At 41.2% G+C, this 18665-nt stretch overlaps 2 protein-coding genes across 2 annotated transcripts in view; both read left to right on the top strand.

Moving 5' to 3' along the window:
- Window positions 1–3867: 3867 nt before the first annotated feature.
- On the top strand, window positions 3868–15002 carry zw10 (zw10 kinetochore protein). The gene is made up of 16 exons (XM_076288805.1): window positions 3868–4106; window positions 4874–5008; window positions 5178–5279; window positions 5567–5644; window positions 6273–6435; window positions 6701–6838; window positions 7222–7422; window positions 8179–8315; window positions 8764–8946; window positions 9254–9510; window positions 9640–9711; window positions 11514–11677; window positions 12610–12740; window positions 13333–13464; window positions 13753–13955; window positions 14344–15002. Exons 1-16 carry the CDS (start codon window positions 4002–4004, stop codon window positions 14471–14473), a joined length of 2331 nt encoding a protein of 776 aa, XP_076144920.1. The 5' UTR covers window positions 3868–4001; the 3' UTR covers window positions 14474–15002.
- A 2680-nt stretch (window positions 15003–17682) lies between these two features.
- LOC143127377 (centromere/kinetochore protein zw10 homolog) overlaps window positions 17683–18665 on the top strand; it is a 61643-nt gene continuing 60660 nt past the window's right edge. The window contains exon 1 of the transcript XR_012987579.1: window positions 17683–17704. The gene's annotated coding sequence lies outside the window, so the exon portion shown is untranslated. The remainder of the gene's footprint in view (window positions 17705–18665) is intronic.

The raw sequence follows: 18665 nt of genomic DNA, 5'->3' as shown, positions 1-18665 counted from the left end.
CTTTAAAGGAATCAGAGTCACTTCGAAGTAACAAAAAAATGAAAAGCGCAATACTGCTTACTTCACGTACAGGGTCGATTCACTGATGAACTGACATTTCGGTCAGTCAGACCTTCATCTGAGTAACTTTGTTGAATAAAGCACAGCATATTATAATTAGCTCAAAACAGGAACTTTGAAGTTATTCTTGTGAAATAACTGCAATTTTCCAGAAGTACATAACGTTACAGAGCTGAATATATGACCCAAAATGTAAATCTGCTTATTTTACTCCATAGAGTCATGGTGAAGTCATTACAGTTTTATGAGATTGGTGCAAGGCTAGGAACCTACTGTTAAGTTTGGTACCTGTGTGAATTATACATTTTGCTGTCTGACTACTTTTATGGCGCAGAAAAAGTTAACAACTGGCTTATCTGTTTGGACCCCTTCTTATGCTGCAGTTGTTGGGTGTGGCCTAAAGGAGAAACGAAAGTAGACTCTATTCTGTCTGCTGTGTCAAAGGTGCAGAAGAAACGTCTGCTGTGAGAAAAAGGTATTTTTTTTATCTTAGCCCTGGCAACATTGATGTTTATAAAAGAGTACCCTTCAGAAAAAAAATCAAGTATGGCATGTAGTGAAGTATGAATAGTAATAGTCAAGGAAGTGAAGATGGGGTGTAATACACTGGAGTACAGTGCAAGGGAGGTATTTATTGGTGTAATGGCACTCTATACTCTACTCAAATGCAGGTGAGAGACAGGAACACAACAACTTAACAGGACATTCTCCCTTACTTAAAGAGACAGGAACACAACAACTTAACAGGACATTCTCCCTTACTTAAAGGTACAGTGACTGTACCTTTAAGTAAGGGAGAATGTCCTGTTAAGTTGTTGTGTTCCTGTATGCACCATATAAGTTTAGTCAGATTTTTTTTTTTTCGCATGTCCAAATTTCCGTCAACGATTCCCGGGACACTGAAAGACCGGGGTACACGAAACTTGGTGGGCATGTACCCCCACATGGATAGCATGGAACCGTCATTTTTCGTTTTGATCTGTAGCCCCTCCGCTGGACTGGACCCCCCGAAAGGAGGGTAGGGCAGACACAGTTCTCTGTGAATATCTTGAGAACTGTAGGGCCTAGGATGACCATTTGTTTCCGTATGTTTGCCTCCAGGGGTCATGTTAACCCATTTCATGTGCACACATGTGCACAAACAGATACACACACACACACACATACATTCACAGTAATCATACGTATGACACATACTCACACAGTAGACATATGTACGCTTGCATGCACAGGCACATACGCAGGCACACACACAAGCACGCACACACACACACACACACCCACACACACACACACACACTCACACACACACACAGTGTTGGGCAAGTTACTTCAAAATCATAATGTATTATGTATTACTTATTACTGTCTTTTAAAAGTAATTTGTTACATTATAATATTACTGTCTCTGAATTGTAAGGCATTACACTACTATTGCATTACTTTTAAGTTACTTTCACCAGAATATCAAGAAATATGGATTTGCCATTCTAAATGCAGTTTATTACGCTCAATGCAGCTTGCTCTTCCAATGGAGGGAGATGTGATTTAGCATAATGAGTGAGCTAGGCTTAAGGCTAACAACAGTAGAATGCAATAGGCGCAGTGCTCATGATGCAATACAAGGAACAATCATAGTCAGAATTTTGTTAAAAACCGACAAAAGGTCAAAGTCTGCTAAATTGTGATAGAAATACTGTAACTTTAAGGCCTAGGCCTACTCATTAAAATAAATAGAGAGCCTACTATATTGTAAATCAAAGCTTAAAGGAACCGTATGTAAGATTGTGGCCAAAACTGGTACTACAATCACTTTCAAATTACCGTAGAGCGGTGTATCCCCTTCCCCTCCCCTCTGACTGGCAGAGTTGGCAACCGGATGACGAAACACTACAGACTTTGTGATTAGTAGATAGGGGGAGGGTGGCGCATTAGGCCAAAACACAACATGACAACATCAACATCAGTTGAGGGCTGCAACTTCACTTTTTAAATGACAATATCCTGGCCAGACTACTGTTGTCAGTGATATAAGTATTTGAAATGAACATGATATCTTAATGTCTAGTGACATATCAGGGCAATTTTATGATTAATTGAAATACATTTTTTACATACGGTTCCTTTAATAAAGACATGTCAAGATGGTGGCCTGCTGGCCATTTCTGTGCCCTAAGTGAGTGGCTTTGAGTGAGTGACATTTAAATGATGACTCAAACACTCAAACACCTGTGTGTTTTTAAACATTAATTTCTGAAGAAATTATGTTTTACCTATAAATGGTGCACTGTCACTTTAAGAGCATTGATCTTTACGTTGTCATAATGCCCTTTTGCCAGCTCTTGTTTACAAGCCTTATTTGTTTGAGTTACATTGATAGCACAATATTAACAATAATATGCACAATGTTAAGTTGTTTGAAGCAACCTTCATTGCTTTGGAAATGGAAGTATGCAATGACATGTTGCTTCACATTTCGTTTTGCGAATACAAGTGAATTATGAGCCTGGTATCCACCTAGCTATCTGAATGGAATGCGTTTCAGTCGACTCAGCATATCATGTGCTTCATGTAGCCTAAATGCTTGGAAAACGAATGATTGAAGACCCACCAATTCTAGTAGGTGGTGATTGAGAGAACCCAAAAGGTATCAAACGTGCATGTAACATCGTGTTAGTGCATTTTGACATATTGTAAACGGTATTGATGAAGAGTGAAACGCAGTTTGCAATAAAGCTACTATTCATTGGTTACATTTGGGTGCCCCCTCTGTCCTTTGGTGCCCAACGCAAAGTGCGTGATGCGCGTGGTGCGGTGGCACTGCCAGGCTACACAATCTTTTTCTGCATTTCTATCCCGTTATTCTCTTCAATTCAAGTTCACAGCACAAAGCTGACATGCACAACAGCATAGTTTGTGTTTTACCAAGAATCAAAAAGATTAGCGTGGCACTACTTTAGATGTTTCATTAATTTACTTGTGCTATTTCGCGAGGCATAGAGAGATCTTTCGGTTTCGCACACAAAGTGCACTAACTATTATGTTCTTCATAGCCTTGTCTCTGACAAGCTGAAAATAATGAGCGTAGGCTTAAGTCCATCCCGCAAATAGAGTCCGCCTGCGAGTCTGCTGCAGCAGTCATATTCAACCAGTATCAGGAGATAACGTTGTACTATTTTGCACTGATTTTTTTCTCCTCTGTTGTTCTCGCGTGGTGTTTGCAAATATGTATCAAAACAAAACACCACTTAATTTCGGGTTAATGCATTGTAACGCACGTTACTGAAGTTTGTACCGAGTAAAATATTACCCAATTTTTTTTTGTAATGCCTTACATTACCACGTTACCGCAAACAGCAATATATTACAGTAATTACATTACTTTTGTAACGCGTTACACCCAACACTGCACACACATAACATAAACATAACACAAACAATCAAGAATTTCTCAGAATTATGAACAGGCAAGATGGAGGGGTTGTATAAAATGATTTACATGTGAAATCTATGAACTAATCATGTTTTGGTACTTGTCTAGCAGATACCAGTGAGAATTGAGTGTGGATAATGCAATTTAGTGAGACAGTTAGAATCATATTGGCCTTTCAGCGTGATTTGTTTTTGTGGAAAAAATGTGCTGGACTGGGCGGCGGTCATATTTTGTACCGCTCTGCGGTACATATAGTTTTATTATCCACTGATCTCTTAGGTCAGCGGATGCGTCACATCTTACGTTCCATACTCCGCATCAATTGGTGGCGGTATGCCATGCTTTTATGAGTGTGCACAGCTTTGAAAGTAGAAGAAGAAGCAAATGACTACGCGGGCAAAACAGTTCATTAATCCACTTGCAGTGCAAGCTACCTAGCTAGCTAGAGTTAGCCAATTTGTTTGGCAGGACAGCTGTCAACACGAATGACAGACAGTACATGTAAAACATGACTTCATTCGTGACAGAAGTGCTTGCTAGTTCTGGCAAGCTGGAAAAGGATGACTTAATGACCAAGATCTCCAAATTAACCCGAAAATCAGATGACATTAAGGTTTGTGAACTAGCAATAAGTTGTCCAATTTCATGTTAGCTAGCATAGGGGTGCTAAGTTAGCTTGGCGTTTGTTTAACTTCAATATTTAATTTTCAGAATTGATTGGTTTCGAATTCACCTCCAAATGTTTAAATAGTTGCAATAGGCGGTAAATAGATATTAACATGTGAGATAAACTGCACATTTCAGACGTAATAGCTCTTGCAAGTAAGCTAACTTAGCGTTAGTTAACCAGTCAGGTTAGTTCTAATGCTAACGTTAAGTTAATCTAAAGTTTTTGTTAACGTTATCGTTACAGACGTTATCATTACTAATGTAAACTAGTTAGTGATTACTAATTTAATCCGCTATAACTTCAATCCATCGTGCTGAACGTCAGCTAAATGGTTGACATTACCCTGCTGCTTGTTGTTTGATTTTTCATAACAAACTAGCCTTGCTCAAACTCGTAGTGACGTGTCGTAGTTGTGTGCGTTCTGGTTATAGAATTCTAATAACAGTTTAGCAGGACTAGGAAAATTGGAAATGAGGCTCTAATTTGCTTACATACATATTGTATCGGTATAAAAAGGTCATGAAGTCTGACTCCAAATTTACACTATTCAAGAATGATGGGCATGTCAGTGTATGAGCCAAGCACGTTGTACATAATGTATGCATATTGCTTGGTATTGTAATTCACGATAACTGTAGTTTCACTTGAACTGATGTTTCTCTCTTTTTGTACATGTTTTATTTTTAACACGGTCCGATGTTGTTCGCTAGGCAGAGGCAACGTACATGATAAAGAAGGAATATGATAACTTCTTACCGACCTACGACCTTGCTGAAAGACTGGGCAGAGAGGTGGAGGGCATGTACAAAGAGATTGATGACCTGAGAGACGTCATTGAGAATGAGGTAACAACGCAATATTGGCATTTGGAATCCCAGTGATCTATTCACCTTTATGCATGTGATGTCATGTTTTGTTCGTGCCAATTAACTGCCTCAATTAACCTGTGTCGTTTCAGTAGGAAGACTCAATGAACTACGATGCTTACAATCTTTCTAAAACTTTTTGCTACAGGTGCAGCAGGATCTCAATAAGTCTGTCACAGAGTTCACTAGACTGGGTGCACAGCTCGGCAGGACCAAAGTGGTCCTTAACCTATGCCAGCATCTGGTAGAGGTGGGCTACATTCCCCTTTATTCATTTCACTTTTGTCACTCAAAGCTTTGTACTGTCGTTGAGAGATTCTGCCATTTACGAGGTAATGAGGTGTGCACTGTGCTCCCAGGGCATCAAAGCAATTATGTTTTTTAGCACCTTGATATAACCGTAGAGCTAAACAGAGCACATTCCTTTAGGTTTCCTGCAGAACACATCTGGGGTAAAATGTTAAGGTCACATTGACCTTCTCACGCTGTTTTTTGTTTGAATGTTCAGTAACCATGGATATTTTCCTGTATTCCTAGTTTGACAATGCGCTTAATGAGTTCCATAAGGCCATGAGGCAGAAGGAGTATGTGCTTGCTGCGGAACAGCATGGCAAGGTACGACCAACAATTCTAAAAGCTATAGAGAAAAGTGCTTTGAACTTTTTGTTTAAACTTTGACCATGTCCCTTCTCCACTTTATTTTGTTTTTGTAAATTAATTAACATTGTAGCCTCAAGAATTTCTGGAATATCATGGGATTTTCGAAAGTCTATTCCAGACATGGAAATCAGGAAACTTGAATCGTTTTTGGATCATAGTCATGGAATATCATGACTGTTGTAGCAGTTTACATTTACTTGCTAAAATACATTAATACAAATATATGTCCATGCAGAATTGATGAATATCTTGTTAGCTTTACTGCTTGCTTCAGCTCTAAAAAAGTAAAAGATTCTTGAACGCTATGCACCTGCTCGGAAATCTCTGGTTGATATATTGTATCATTCATTATATAGTAGGTCAGTTTTTTGTCAGGGAAAAGTCATGGAATTTTACATTTGACTTAGGGTGGAAGCCCTGTATGTTTAATTTGTCAACAAACTGTCAGCTTGAATAGCGGATTGATCCTTGACATTTTCACAGAGAATGCATTTAAGCCTTGCACACGCTGCTCAGTGGATGTGTCATATTCACATTTTTAGTGTGAGAGTAAGTTGCAGTAATGTGCCATTGGGGTGTGCAGGCTCAGGACGCGGCGTCGAAGGTGAAGAAGTGCAGCAGTGTGGAGATCCCCCTGCTGACTGTGCTGATGTCCGAGCTGACCATCCAGAAGGAGACCCTCCTTTACCACCTGGGAGATGAGTGGGCCAAGATGGTGACGTGGACCCTGCCCCCGCCAAGTAAAGGTGTGTGTGTGTGTGTGTGTGTGTGTGTGTGTTTGTGTGTGGAAGAGGACAAACAGGCAGAGGGATCCTTGTTACAATGCTGAACAATGTTTAGAAGTGTCTATGTGAGGGATGATCATTTCTGTATAATTTCTAGATTGAAAGTAAGCCTCTGTAATAAGCAGATTGTAAGATTGGCTTTACGTGTGTGTGTGTGTGTGTGTGTGTGTGTGTTTATATTTGTACTTGTTTGAGTGTCACACGTTTGATCATTGTCTGCTTGCAGAGCTGACCTCAGCAGAGCCCTTCCTGGGTGTGAAGTTGCACCTGAGCCGAGAGGGTAAAGCCCACGAGCCCGACCTGGCCAACGTCCTGCAGGCCCTGGCCATCCGAGGAGACCTCCAGCGCAAGATCACGCAGTTCGGTAAACTTGTTTTCCCCCATCTCATCAGAGGCTTGTTTCAGCATTCCTAACAGGGCAAGGACCACAGGAGAACAACGCTTGGTAAATTATTAAAAGCAAAATAAAATTTCACCCCAACTATGTTTAGTCCAGTAAAATTGTATAGTAAGTAGTGTGTAACTATGCAAGGATAAAGAACAAGTAGAAGAACCAGTACCTGGAATTAGTTGTATGAGTAATAATAATACAGCACATATTTAGCACATTTTATGTAGTTCACATCAAATATCAGGTTGTTAGTGATTTCAGTTAAAATATACATGATGAATGAACATATGAAATTATAAAATGATTAACTGGAATCCTGTCTCTCTGGACATCTCCTCCCTGTGGTGGTGCTTCAGCCCAGCTGTTGCTGAGGTATGTGTTGAAGCCAGTGATCCTCCACCCGGCGCTGGTGGTGGAGGTGAGCGAGTCGTCGTACGGCGGGGCCATCACGGCCGTCAGCCTGGCCAGCAGAGAGACCAGTGCCCAACACCGCGAGCCCCCGGAGCTCTACCAGCAGGTCCTGACCGTGCTCAAGGCCCTACACGAACACCCCTTCAGTACGTGTCTCGACTGGACACACACACACACACACACACACAATTACCAGCTGAATCAAACACATACAGTACATGTATCTGACTGGATACACACACACACACACACACACACACACAAACACACACACACACACACAAACACCAGCTGGATAAGACACACACAGTATGTGTTTCTGACTAGATGCAGACACACACACACACACACACACACACACACACACACACAAACAGAGGTGTAATAGTCTGGCTTCAGAAAGTAAGTCCTGCTACATTTTTGTTTCAATCATTCACTTAATCATGTAATTCTTAATTCTGAAGGCAGGTAGATCAGCTAGTTAGTGAAAACACTTGTGTTCAGTGTACAGGTAGAACAAATACATGGCAGGACTTGAGAGACAGAGACAGTGACAAGAGACAGCAACAACGACTAGCTATTTACTACAGAAATCAGTGTTTCAGAGTGTTACATAGAAAAGGGTAATCACATAATCAGACATTATTTGTCCCTTTCCCCTCTTCTCATTCACACAGATTGATAAACATGATCACATATCTCTGTTACTACACACACAGACCGACATACTCTCAGAAAGTGTTGTATTTCTCAAGATACTTCAGCAATATGTATGTTTGATCCCCCTCTCAAACAAACTTTTGACCAAACAGCAATATTTTAGTAAAGCATGCAGAATAGCCTGTGCACTGTGGGAAACGGTTCCTGTGGTCACTCTTTGGTGTTTTTTTTTTTCCTGGTAGATGCCACGGTGGGGGAGCAGAAGGTGTGTGAGATGCTGGGCGGCCTGATCTGGGAGGAGCTGTCGGAGAGCATCATCCAGGACTGCCTGGTGCACTCCATCCCAGCCAGGAGCAGCCAGCTCGACCAGTACGCCGAGGTGAGACACCACAGGGGGGCAGTGGACTCACTGACACTGATCACTCACACAGGACCTGTTTCTGTGTGGTCGGTAACTGAGATAGAAAGGAGCATGTTGCTGGAATCCTTTTAGACGCCTAGGCAGAGGTGTTTTTGCTTTAGGTATTTAGAGGCGTTTTTATTTTAGGGCAGGAGTGGAGCTTTGGTAACGTCACTGACTGACAATCGGTTGATGTAGATTCAATTTCTACACCTGCTGTTGTCAGTTTGTGTCGCTTTGGATAAGAGTGTCTGCTAAAGACCAGTCAACAGTATTTGTGTGTCTGAGTATTTGTTATATTGATAATATAATAAACAGATTAATCGACTATTTTTATTTATTATTTTTTTTAAGTGTGTTACTTACTATTTAAGACACGGAATTGAAGTAATACAAAGTAGCTAACCTCCTCTCCTCTTTCCTGTAGGTGATCACCCAGACCAAGTGCTTTGAGAGCTCCTTGCAGGACATGGGCTACCTGAGGGAGGAGGCCACGGACCTGCTCAAGTACGCCCAGAACTACAACCGCCACTTCATCAGCAGGAAGTGCCAGGACGTCATTGTGGAGGCCCGCCGCCTCATGACCTCGGAGATCCATGACACCGTCAAGGTGAGGGGGCCGGCCAGTCCGTTTGCTTTGTGCTTGTTTGTTTGTTTTCTTTCATGTTTCAAGACTTTCTCATGTTATTGGACGTTATCTGTCTTTTTGTCTTTAACACCTGTAACATCTGAGTTAATAAGATGAAGAACTCATTATTTTCCAGTGTTATTATTTGAGAAAGCATTTTTATTTTCAGACATTCATTTTTATCCTTGTGTAGATACTGGGCACATTCCTATATATATTTGTTTTTGTTACCAAGCACACATGCTCTATAAATCTCAATTTTACTGAAGTGTCTTTCCCTCGACTGTAGATCTCCCCCGACTACAAGGTGTCTCTCCCAGCACTGCCCAGGCCTGCGGGGGACAAGAAGAAGCGGGGCAGTCCAAAGACGGAGACTCCTGCCCTGACGATGTCTCTAGAGCCCCCTGGTGGTCAGCAGCAGCAGCAACAGCAGCTGGAGGCACGCACCATGGCCCTGCCGGCCTGCCGCGTCAGCCGGCCCGCTCAGCAGATCCTGGAGCTGGCGGTCACCACGCTGGCCGAGGCAGCCGACAGGTCCAACACAAGGTACCGAGAGGGGAGTTTTGTGTGTCTCTATTTATCTCTGTCTCCAACGCAAGGTACCAATACACTTTCAGCTGCAATATATCTGTTACAATTCTAATGTACAGTATATGTGTCTGTGCGTTTTCTCAGTGCTATCCAGATCCTGTTTGCTGTGAGAAACATATTCCATTTGTTCTGCAACGTTGTTCCCACATACCACGAGTAAGTACTCATTTTCCAGCCTCCTACTGCACTACATATTTTTATGACTGGCTAGACTATTTTTGCTTCAGTCCCACTTTATAGCTGATCTGTATTATAGTGCACTTATGTTATAATAATATAGACTAAAACGCTGTCCTTTTCAGGTAACTGAATGCTTTTAACTGTAACCCACTATTAAACATTTAACTATACTGACTGCGTGGTTACAAGCCTCATCTAGCACACTTGTGACAAATGAAAACAATTGATATAAAACCAATAGACATATCGGAACGTCGTATATGTCCAACCTCTTACGTGTATGTCACTTAATATTCATTTCTATACAAACCAAGACGTCGGATTCCTAAAGAAACGCAAGCACCCACACCATAAATTTATCTAAATTAGCGATGTACCAAAAATTAAATTTTACCGTGACTCGAAGAGCTGTAAACAGTGTTGTAAGGCTGCGTGTACAAATCCGCTTGGAGCTCCAGTGGAGTTTTGAATTGCGACGAGAATTCTCGGGCTAACCGTTGATGTGCCGTGAGAAAGGTTGGGAATAAGCACCCACCAGCCCAGCAATAAACTCTGAGCGTGTCCAAACGGATATTTCAGGCAGTAAATGACCCTGTAAGAACCAAACTAGATTTTGTTCAAATCTACACACCTATGGCTACTGAAAAATGTAAGGTTCATTTAGCAAATGTTATTTTGAAGTATTAAATAACATCATTGTTTTAAGAATTTTCGAAGGAAATGGTTGGTAATTAGCACGTTTACGATATGTCTGACTTTAACATGATTACGGACTGAATGGAATCTCTTGCTTGCAATGTTATTTTCCCATAACCATTATTTATGGAGGAGCACATCCAACAAGAAGGGGTTACCCTGCAGCATGCAATAGAAGCAATTGTGGAATACTGTCCAACTGTAACCTGAGGGCTTGTTGTCAATGTGGATGAATGTGATCTGACTGTAGAGAAAGCCTAGCCCGACGAGCCAGACCCACATTAAAATGTAGGGTCTGGGCACTCACCGTTCGCAGTGCTCAGTCCGAGGGGCGGGATAATCAGTTGTCTTTCAAATTCCCTCTGCATGCAATAGGACAGCGGCAGCGCTGTGAGTCCCATGCGTTTCCCACCAGCGGAGCTAGTTGGCTAGTTCAAACGTTTGCCAACTTAATAAAAGCTTAACTCGTGTCACACTGTTCGCCAACACCAACATCCATCTTATTTGTTTTCAAGTAGCAGGGAATTCAAGCCAAACCGTTGCAACTCCTCCATCAATCATTATGTTAAGCCCACCTAACGACTCTATACACGATTTCATTGGCCTGATTGAGTTTCGATTTCTGGAGCTCACAAGCCAATGGAGAGTTGCTAGACTAGCCCTGGCAGCAAATGTAATGTAAAGCCTGTTGAATTCTGAAATTCTGTTAAACTAGCCTGAAGAAGGCTGATCATCAATGTGTATGAATGAATGAATTAATGAATGAATGATCTGCTTGTAGACAAAGCCTGCTGAATTCTGTAATTCTGTCAGACTGTAGCCTGAAGAAGGCTCAGCATTGATGTGAATGAATGAATGAATGAATGAATATGATCTGTTTGTAGAGAGAGCCTGCTGAATTCTGTAATTCTGTCAGACTGTAGCCTGAAGAAGGCTCAGCATTGATGTGAATGAATGAATGAATGAATGAATATGATCTGTTTGTAGAGAGAGCCTGCTGAATTCTGTAATTCTGTCAGACTGTAGCCTGAAGAAGGCTCAGCATTGATGTGAATGAATGAATGAATATGATCTGTTTGTAGAGAGAGCCTGCTGAAGATCCCTCAGCTGGCTGCCATCCACCATAACGACTGCATGTTCCTGGCCCACCACCTCATCACGTTGGGCCACCACTTCGGCCCGGTGTTCACCACCAACTACACGGTGTGCTCCTTCGTGGACCTCGTCCCCAGCCTGAGGAGGCAAGGTGAGAACTGGAACTAATGCCGAACCAAAAGGCAGAATCAGAATACGAAGGAGGTGGAGAGAGAACTATGAGATGAGAGGGTAGTATACACTGGCACCATCTCTGGGGGAGGGGGGCATTGGCTTTTATGCACCCCCAATGTTAAAGTTGGGGGTGCAACAAAACAAAACAATAATTAAACAAAACAAAATCATGCTGCATTCTGTTCCCTGCTTTCTCTGCCTCTGCAGCGTTTCTCAAACTATGAACCTACTCGACGAGTAGATTGCTGGTCCAGGGAGCCATGTATTTCAATTATGTCCGGCTTTCCCGATCAGAAAATACTTCTTAATTTGGTGTCATCAAATATAGAAACATAAAATTAGGTGGTAGTGGTATGAGTGCTTAGTCAATGTGGGTGTGCTTCTGCGCAAGTGAAAATGAAAAAACTGAACCACTTTTGGAGATAAAGTGGGTAGCCTATAGGCCATAGAAGCAACGATATTTAAAACAAAGAATGAAGTGGATTTCTATAACTGTCCATGAAAACAACATAGTGATTGGATAGCCTACTGCACAAAAGAATTTCATTTGTTGCAGGCCTAACAAGGTGAATATCGTAGCTAATAGCTTATGTCGATGACCGCTTTAAAAAGCGCTTTAAACTTCTCGCTGGAGTAAACGGCCACAAAATGAATGAGGGAGATGAACTGCATCCCCGTTAACCAAAAGCTATACAGTGGGTTGCATAAGTATTCACCCCATGCTAAAGTTGACTAAAAAGAGGAATAAAAAAATCATCTTTTGATTTAACAATTAAGAAACAGTTTTCCAGTCCATGCACCTATTCTATGTTCTATGTTATTGGATTAGTAGATCGGAAGTTGTTTCCAGTACGATGCCTGGCCTCATAGGATCTCTCCAACTTTAACTTGTGTGTGTGTGTGTTGCAGGCACACGCTGCTTCATGAACCAGATGAACGTACTGAGGGGGGAGATTCTGGAGAGTCTGTCCACTGCCAGGGACTTCTCCAACCTAGAGGACAAGGCCAACTCGGAGACTGCCAACAAGGCCGTACGACAGGTTAGGCCATGCCCAATACGGAACAACTTTTTAAATATATAGAATTATTTTTTTATTCAGTCTTTATTCTATTTCTGCCCTTACAGTTTCCTAGTGGCAACGTTTGTATTTCCAAGAAAGAAAAACAGCTTTTTGTCTCCATGCCTATTGTTTTGATATTGATTGCTAAAGCTGAAAAGACTTTGAATCACTTGAAGTCTTGAAGTTTCCGATCTTTCGTCATGACACCCAAATGATATTGAAGTAATTCACTGAATAATTCAGTCAATTTAAATTCTCACCATTGGCTATGCCAAACCTTTTCCAAGGGTTCCAAGACAAGTGGTTCCCATGCTTTTATTTTGTCCAGCAGGTGTCACCAACCTGCAAGTGTCAAATTATCTAGAGCAGTGGTGGTGAGCCCTACCCCACCTTACAGCATCCTGTATTGTATAGAAGAAAGTTTAACATTCCTCATCGAGTCTATACATGATCATAATCAATACATTTTAGTTAAAGTTGACACTTTTAACCCAAAGGGAATCAGTAGTTGTAGGAGTACTTGATGAGTAATAGCGACTTGGTTGTTTCATCTGGTCCTGCCGTGCTGAAGGTGGTCCTGCAGCTGAAGAGGGTGGGCCGAGTGTGGCAGGACGTCCTCCCGGTCAACATCTACTGCAAGGCCATGGGGACGCTCCTCAACACAGCCGTCAGCGAGCTCATCTCCAGGATCCTCGCACTGGAGGTAAGACGTTTTAGAAGAAGTGCAGACACAATCTAATCTGGTTTGATTATTGAAGATTGCCCTCTAACGTTCTGGTTTGCGTAAAAGGGGGGAATAAAAAATATTGCTGTTACGATAGTAACAATAATAGAAAAAAGTAGAAATTTGTTAATACACAAACATTTAAAAGTTTGCAACTCCATGAACTAATTTTGTAATGTTTTTTTTTTTTTTTTTTTTTCGGCTACTGCATCCATGATTCTCTCATTTCTGTCATTCTGTCATCAACCTCACCTGTGCGATCTGTAGGACATCTCCTCTGAAGAGGCCAACTTCCTGCACGGCCTGTGTGAGCACATCCTGGTGCAGGGCCCTCAGGTGTTCACCCCCGTGCTGGACGAGAAGGAGAACAGGAGGTTCCAGGAGGAGGTGTCCGTCTACGCCACCAAGTGGATGGCCTTCAAGGAGCTCGCCATGGTGCTGCTGGCCAACCTCAACGACATCCTCAACAGGTGGGCACCATTATGTTGATGTATTATTATATTATGTATTATATAATATTATGATAATGTATTATGTTGATGTTTAAGAACTATAAACAATGCATTTGAATACATAGATATTTTATGAATATATGTATAGTAATTGTATATTTAGTGTTAGAATGCCTGAAATATTTGCATTCAATGACCCTGAAGTCAACACAATCTGTGGGTGTAGTGGGTTGGTTCCAGGTGTGACCTGTGCCACTGGTATTCCTTACCAGTGGCTGTCTTAGTTATGTTTAGTGAATGTCTGGATTATGTCTTAGTTATGTGCAGTGGATGTCTGAATTCTCTCTTAGTTATGTGTAGAGTACATCTGAGATGCATCCTATTCTCATCACTCCTGTCTACACAGGTGGGCGGAAGGCAAGGGTCCACTCGCGCTGGCCTTCTCCTACAACGAGGTCAAGGGTCTGATTCGGGCCCTCTTCCAGAACACGGACCGCAGAGCAGCTGCCCTAGCCCAGATTGGACCCAGTTTTTGAGCCTGAGTTACCATCAGCGGCGCCACCTAGTGGTCTTGGGGGCAGAGTGGACATGTCATACTTGGACTGACTAACAGCTGCAGTGTTCTTCTCACTTATGTTGGATTGCCTGGTCAGAACATTGTGTTCAACAGGAACCTGGTGACAATTGTGTGCTTGTTTCACAGTTCTGGTCTTAAAAAAGTGCCCTCGTAACTTCTCCCACAACTTACAGTGAATTGTAACATTTCTGTGGAATTTCCTTCCAGACTTCCCGCCTTGAAATCCTGAAAAAACACGCCTTATCAGGAATCCTAAATAATTAAATCCCTCAAACGCTAAACCACAAAGGTCCGTCATTAAAACTGTACAGCTTATGTCTCATATCTGTGTTGTCTCAAATACAAACAGAAATATATATTTACATTTTAATTGTTTGTGTACTGTACTACTTTTCACTATCACCATGATGTACACATGATGTTGGTGTATACACTTTCATTTATTCCAATTTTATATCAATAAAGGTTCATGTATGAATTGACAATAATTAGGTGTCATCCATTACTGCAGGTAAGAATAATGACTGATCAATTCATACATAAACTTTAGTTAAAACCTTAGCTAGTTTTGAACAGAGGAAGAAATGACCATAAACTAAACATAGTTCACCAACCCCACGATCACTAGTGCCATACTGCTTGTCTGGAACAGTTCTACTACCAAGTGAAGTGTGGTCCTGAAAAAAATTCTTGAAGGGCTATGTGGCCCTCCATCCAAAAGAGAATTGGGATACCCCTACCCTTTATGTGAAGAGAATTGGGATACCCCTACCCGTTATGTGAAGTGAATTGGGATACCCCTACCCTTTATGTGAAGTGAATTGGGATACCCCTACCCTTTATGTGAAGTGAATTGGGATACCCCTACCCTTTATGTGAAGAGAATTGGGATACCCCTACCCTTTATGTGAAGGCACAAAATGGAGAGGGAGCACTAAGGGGTACAAATGGGTTTGGCCTCAATTCGATTACGTTTATTGAATTGTACGTTACTGCAGGAATTGGCTACCGTGGAAATCCAGAGTTCTCGCGGGAGCACAATTTGAATTTGTCTTTGCAGAATAGCCTCCCAGAGCTGCCAACATGTCAGAATAGCCTCCCAGAGTTGCTGCTTGGATGTGAACTGCCTCCTGCCCTCATAGATCTTTTGCTTAATGATGCTCCAAAGGTTCTCAATAAGGTTGAGGTCAGGGGAAGATGGGGGCCACACCATGAGTTTCTCTCCTTTTATGCCAATAGTAGCCAATGACCCAGAGGTATTCTTTGCAGCATGAGATGGTGCATTGTCATGCATAAAGATGATTTTGCTAAGGAAGGCACGGTTCTTCTATTTGTACCACAGAAGAAAGTGGTCAGTCAGAAACTACATACTTTGCCGAGGTCATTTTCACACCGTCAGGGAGCCTAAATGGGCCTACCAGCTCTTTCCCCATGATTCCGGCCCAAAACATGACTCCGCTACCTGCTTGCTGACATCTCAGCCTTGTTGGGACATGGTGGCCATTCACCAACCATCCATTACTCCATCCATCTGGACCATCTAGGGTTGCACGGCACTCATCCATAAACAAAACTGTTTGAAAATTAGTCTTCATGTATTCCTGAGCCCACTGCAACCGTTTCTGCTTGTGAGCATTGTTTAGGGGTGACCGAATAGTAGGTTTATGCACACTTGCAAACTTCTTGAGGATCTTACACCTTGAGGTTCGCGAGACTCCAGCTGCTTCAAATACCTGTTTGCTGCTTTGCAATGGCATTTTAGCAGCTGCTCTCTTAATCCTATGAATTTGTCTGGCAGAACCCTTCCTTATTATGCCTTTGTCTGCACGAACCCGCCTGTGCTTTGAATCAGCGACACATTTCTTCACAGTACGATGATCACGCATAAGTTTTCGGGATATATCCGATGTTTTCATACCTTGTCCAACATAGTGCACAATTTCACGCTCTTCAGCAGCAGAGAGATCCTTTTTCTCTCCCATATTGCTTGAAACCTGTGGCATGCTTAATAATTTGGAACATCCTTCTTAAGTAGTTTTCCTTTGATTGGGCTCACCTGGCAAACTAATTGTCACAGGTGTCTGAGATTGATTTAAATGATCCAAAGAGCCCTGAGACACAATACCATCCATGAGTTTAATTGAAAAACAAAAAAATAAATGTTAATGACATTTAAATCCAATTTGCATAATAATTTGGAACACGGTGTACATTAGTCATGGCCAGACCCTTAATCTTTCTTCCAGGGTCTGGATTTCAAGGCTAGGAAATGGCCCTTTTCACCACGGTTCACACCTGCACATTTCATAGGAGCTATGAATCTCAGAAGCTGGACCGAAAATTGGGTTCTGTTTCAAAATGCTTTCTGTCAAGGAATCTGAAGATAAAACTGACAGGAAAAAAAGTATGGCAGATGACCTTTCTAGAGGTGATACAATGGCACCGACAGAAACACTCTGTCACTATGACTGATTGTGGTTTCGTTCAGGAAATAGAGCATCAACTGAAGGTCTCAAAAAAGCATTCACTAGAAATCATCGACAGAATGACTTTAGAGTAAACTAGATGAGCTCTGTTCTTAATGATTTCAATGAGCTATGATATTATAACATAACTGGAAGAATGGAAAATCATAAGATTTTTTTTTTTTGCACAATTACCTATAGCCAATAGGCTAAGTGGCCAAACTGTTATGAGAAAAGTATTAATGTTGGGACTTTTAAGAAATAAAAAAAACCCAGCCAGATGAAAAATACATAATTCCAAGCAAATTTAACATTTATGTTTATTCATGTTTAGTTTAATGTTAATTTACATAATTTGTATTCACTTTGTATACAAATTGAAGTTCTCTTTAATTATGATGTTATGGTCTTTGGATGTACCAGTATCAATTTGATTGGCAAACTATGAGAATTGATTCATGATTTGCGAATTTGTGGATTTAATTTACAATTAAATATAATTGTATTCTAATGTATTTGTTTAGTGGTGGTGTAAGTGATTTGCTTCACAGTTGGAAATTGTTTAGTTTTTCTTTTACATTCTATTTGACTGATAAACTAAGTGCATAGTGTATGAAGAAACATATCACACGCATAACAAACAGAAGGTATGGTTAAACAGCAGGGGTTTCCTGTTACTGTACATTATCTTTGAATGCCTCCAGAGAGAAGCAAAGCTCATTCCGGTAAGTCCTTTCTAACTTTTTTAATTAATCCCATCTTGAATACAGGTCCAAATTTGTCTGCTACTGGGTTTAGGCTGCAAGCTAAACTTCTGGGGCCAAAATAGTTCACATAGCCATAGCGAAGCTTTGGGCAACTCCTAGGTTCATGTTGCACTCATTTATTTTAGATATACTGTATATTAAAGGGGTTTACTTCTGTGACTTAGTATAAAGACAGAAGTCTCTGACTGCATACCTTGAACGCTTGATATTACACTATGTAACGTTACTAACTGGGTAGGATAATGACTCATTTAGTTGGCTTTGTGATTAACTAGGTGCCGTCTTAGCCCTACTGTAAATGGCATTGAATATTATTCCTTTGTGCAGCTTAAACTCAGTTTAAAACTGTAGAGGACTACTACAACACTTTGTGCTCTGAGCTGAATTCTTATATAATTTATTTATCAGTTTTCTGTCTCGCCACCAAGTTTTGCTTTGTTTGCTCTTACCAAGGGTGGGGTTTCCTTTTCCTCTGCTAAACAGTAAACTGAACTAAACCTCACTTTTGTTTATCGTATACTTACTTGTAATGGACACCTGTTACACATGTCAACCCTTGTTACTCAAGTCAAAGCATAACATACGATAAAATCTGTCTTGCAAATTCTATTAGTTGCTCTCTGTATAGACCCTTTCAAGAGAGTTCCATTATCAGCATCATAGTTGGCCCCACAAGGCTTCCTTTTCAACATTCCATATGTTATCTTAATGCAGAGGAAGTAGATTGGGACCCAAATAGAACGTTCAAGCATTGTTTTTGTTTTTATTGTTGAAAGAGTCTATATCATAAACAAGTGCAAAAAAGTTTTGCCACCATTAATGGCGGTTTTATTATTTTCTTGCAAAAGCTTCTGGGAACACAGTTATAATATAGAAGTGGTGACAGTAGGTATCCCAGAGACCCCACGTGAATTAGGGT

The sequence above is a fragment of the Alosa pseudoharengus genome, unplaced genomic scaffold (assembly GCF_046254945.1).
Source record: "Alosa pseudoharengus isolate Yale_2024_CS ecotype anadromous, Long Island Sound unplaced genomic scaffold, YU_APseudo_1.1 YU_APseudo_1.1_scf_17, whole genome shotgun sequence".
NCBI lineage: Eukaryota > Metazoa > Chordata > Actinopteri > Clupeiformes > Clupeidae > Alosa > Alosa pseudoharengus.
Note: the sequence above shows the minus strand (reverse complement) of the source record. Positions and strands in the feature narration are given on the sequence as shown.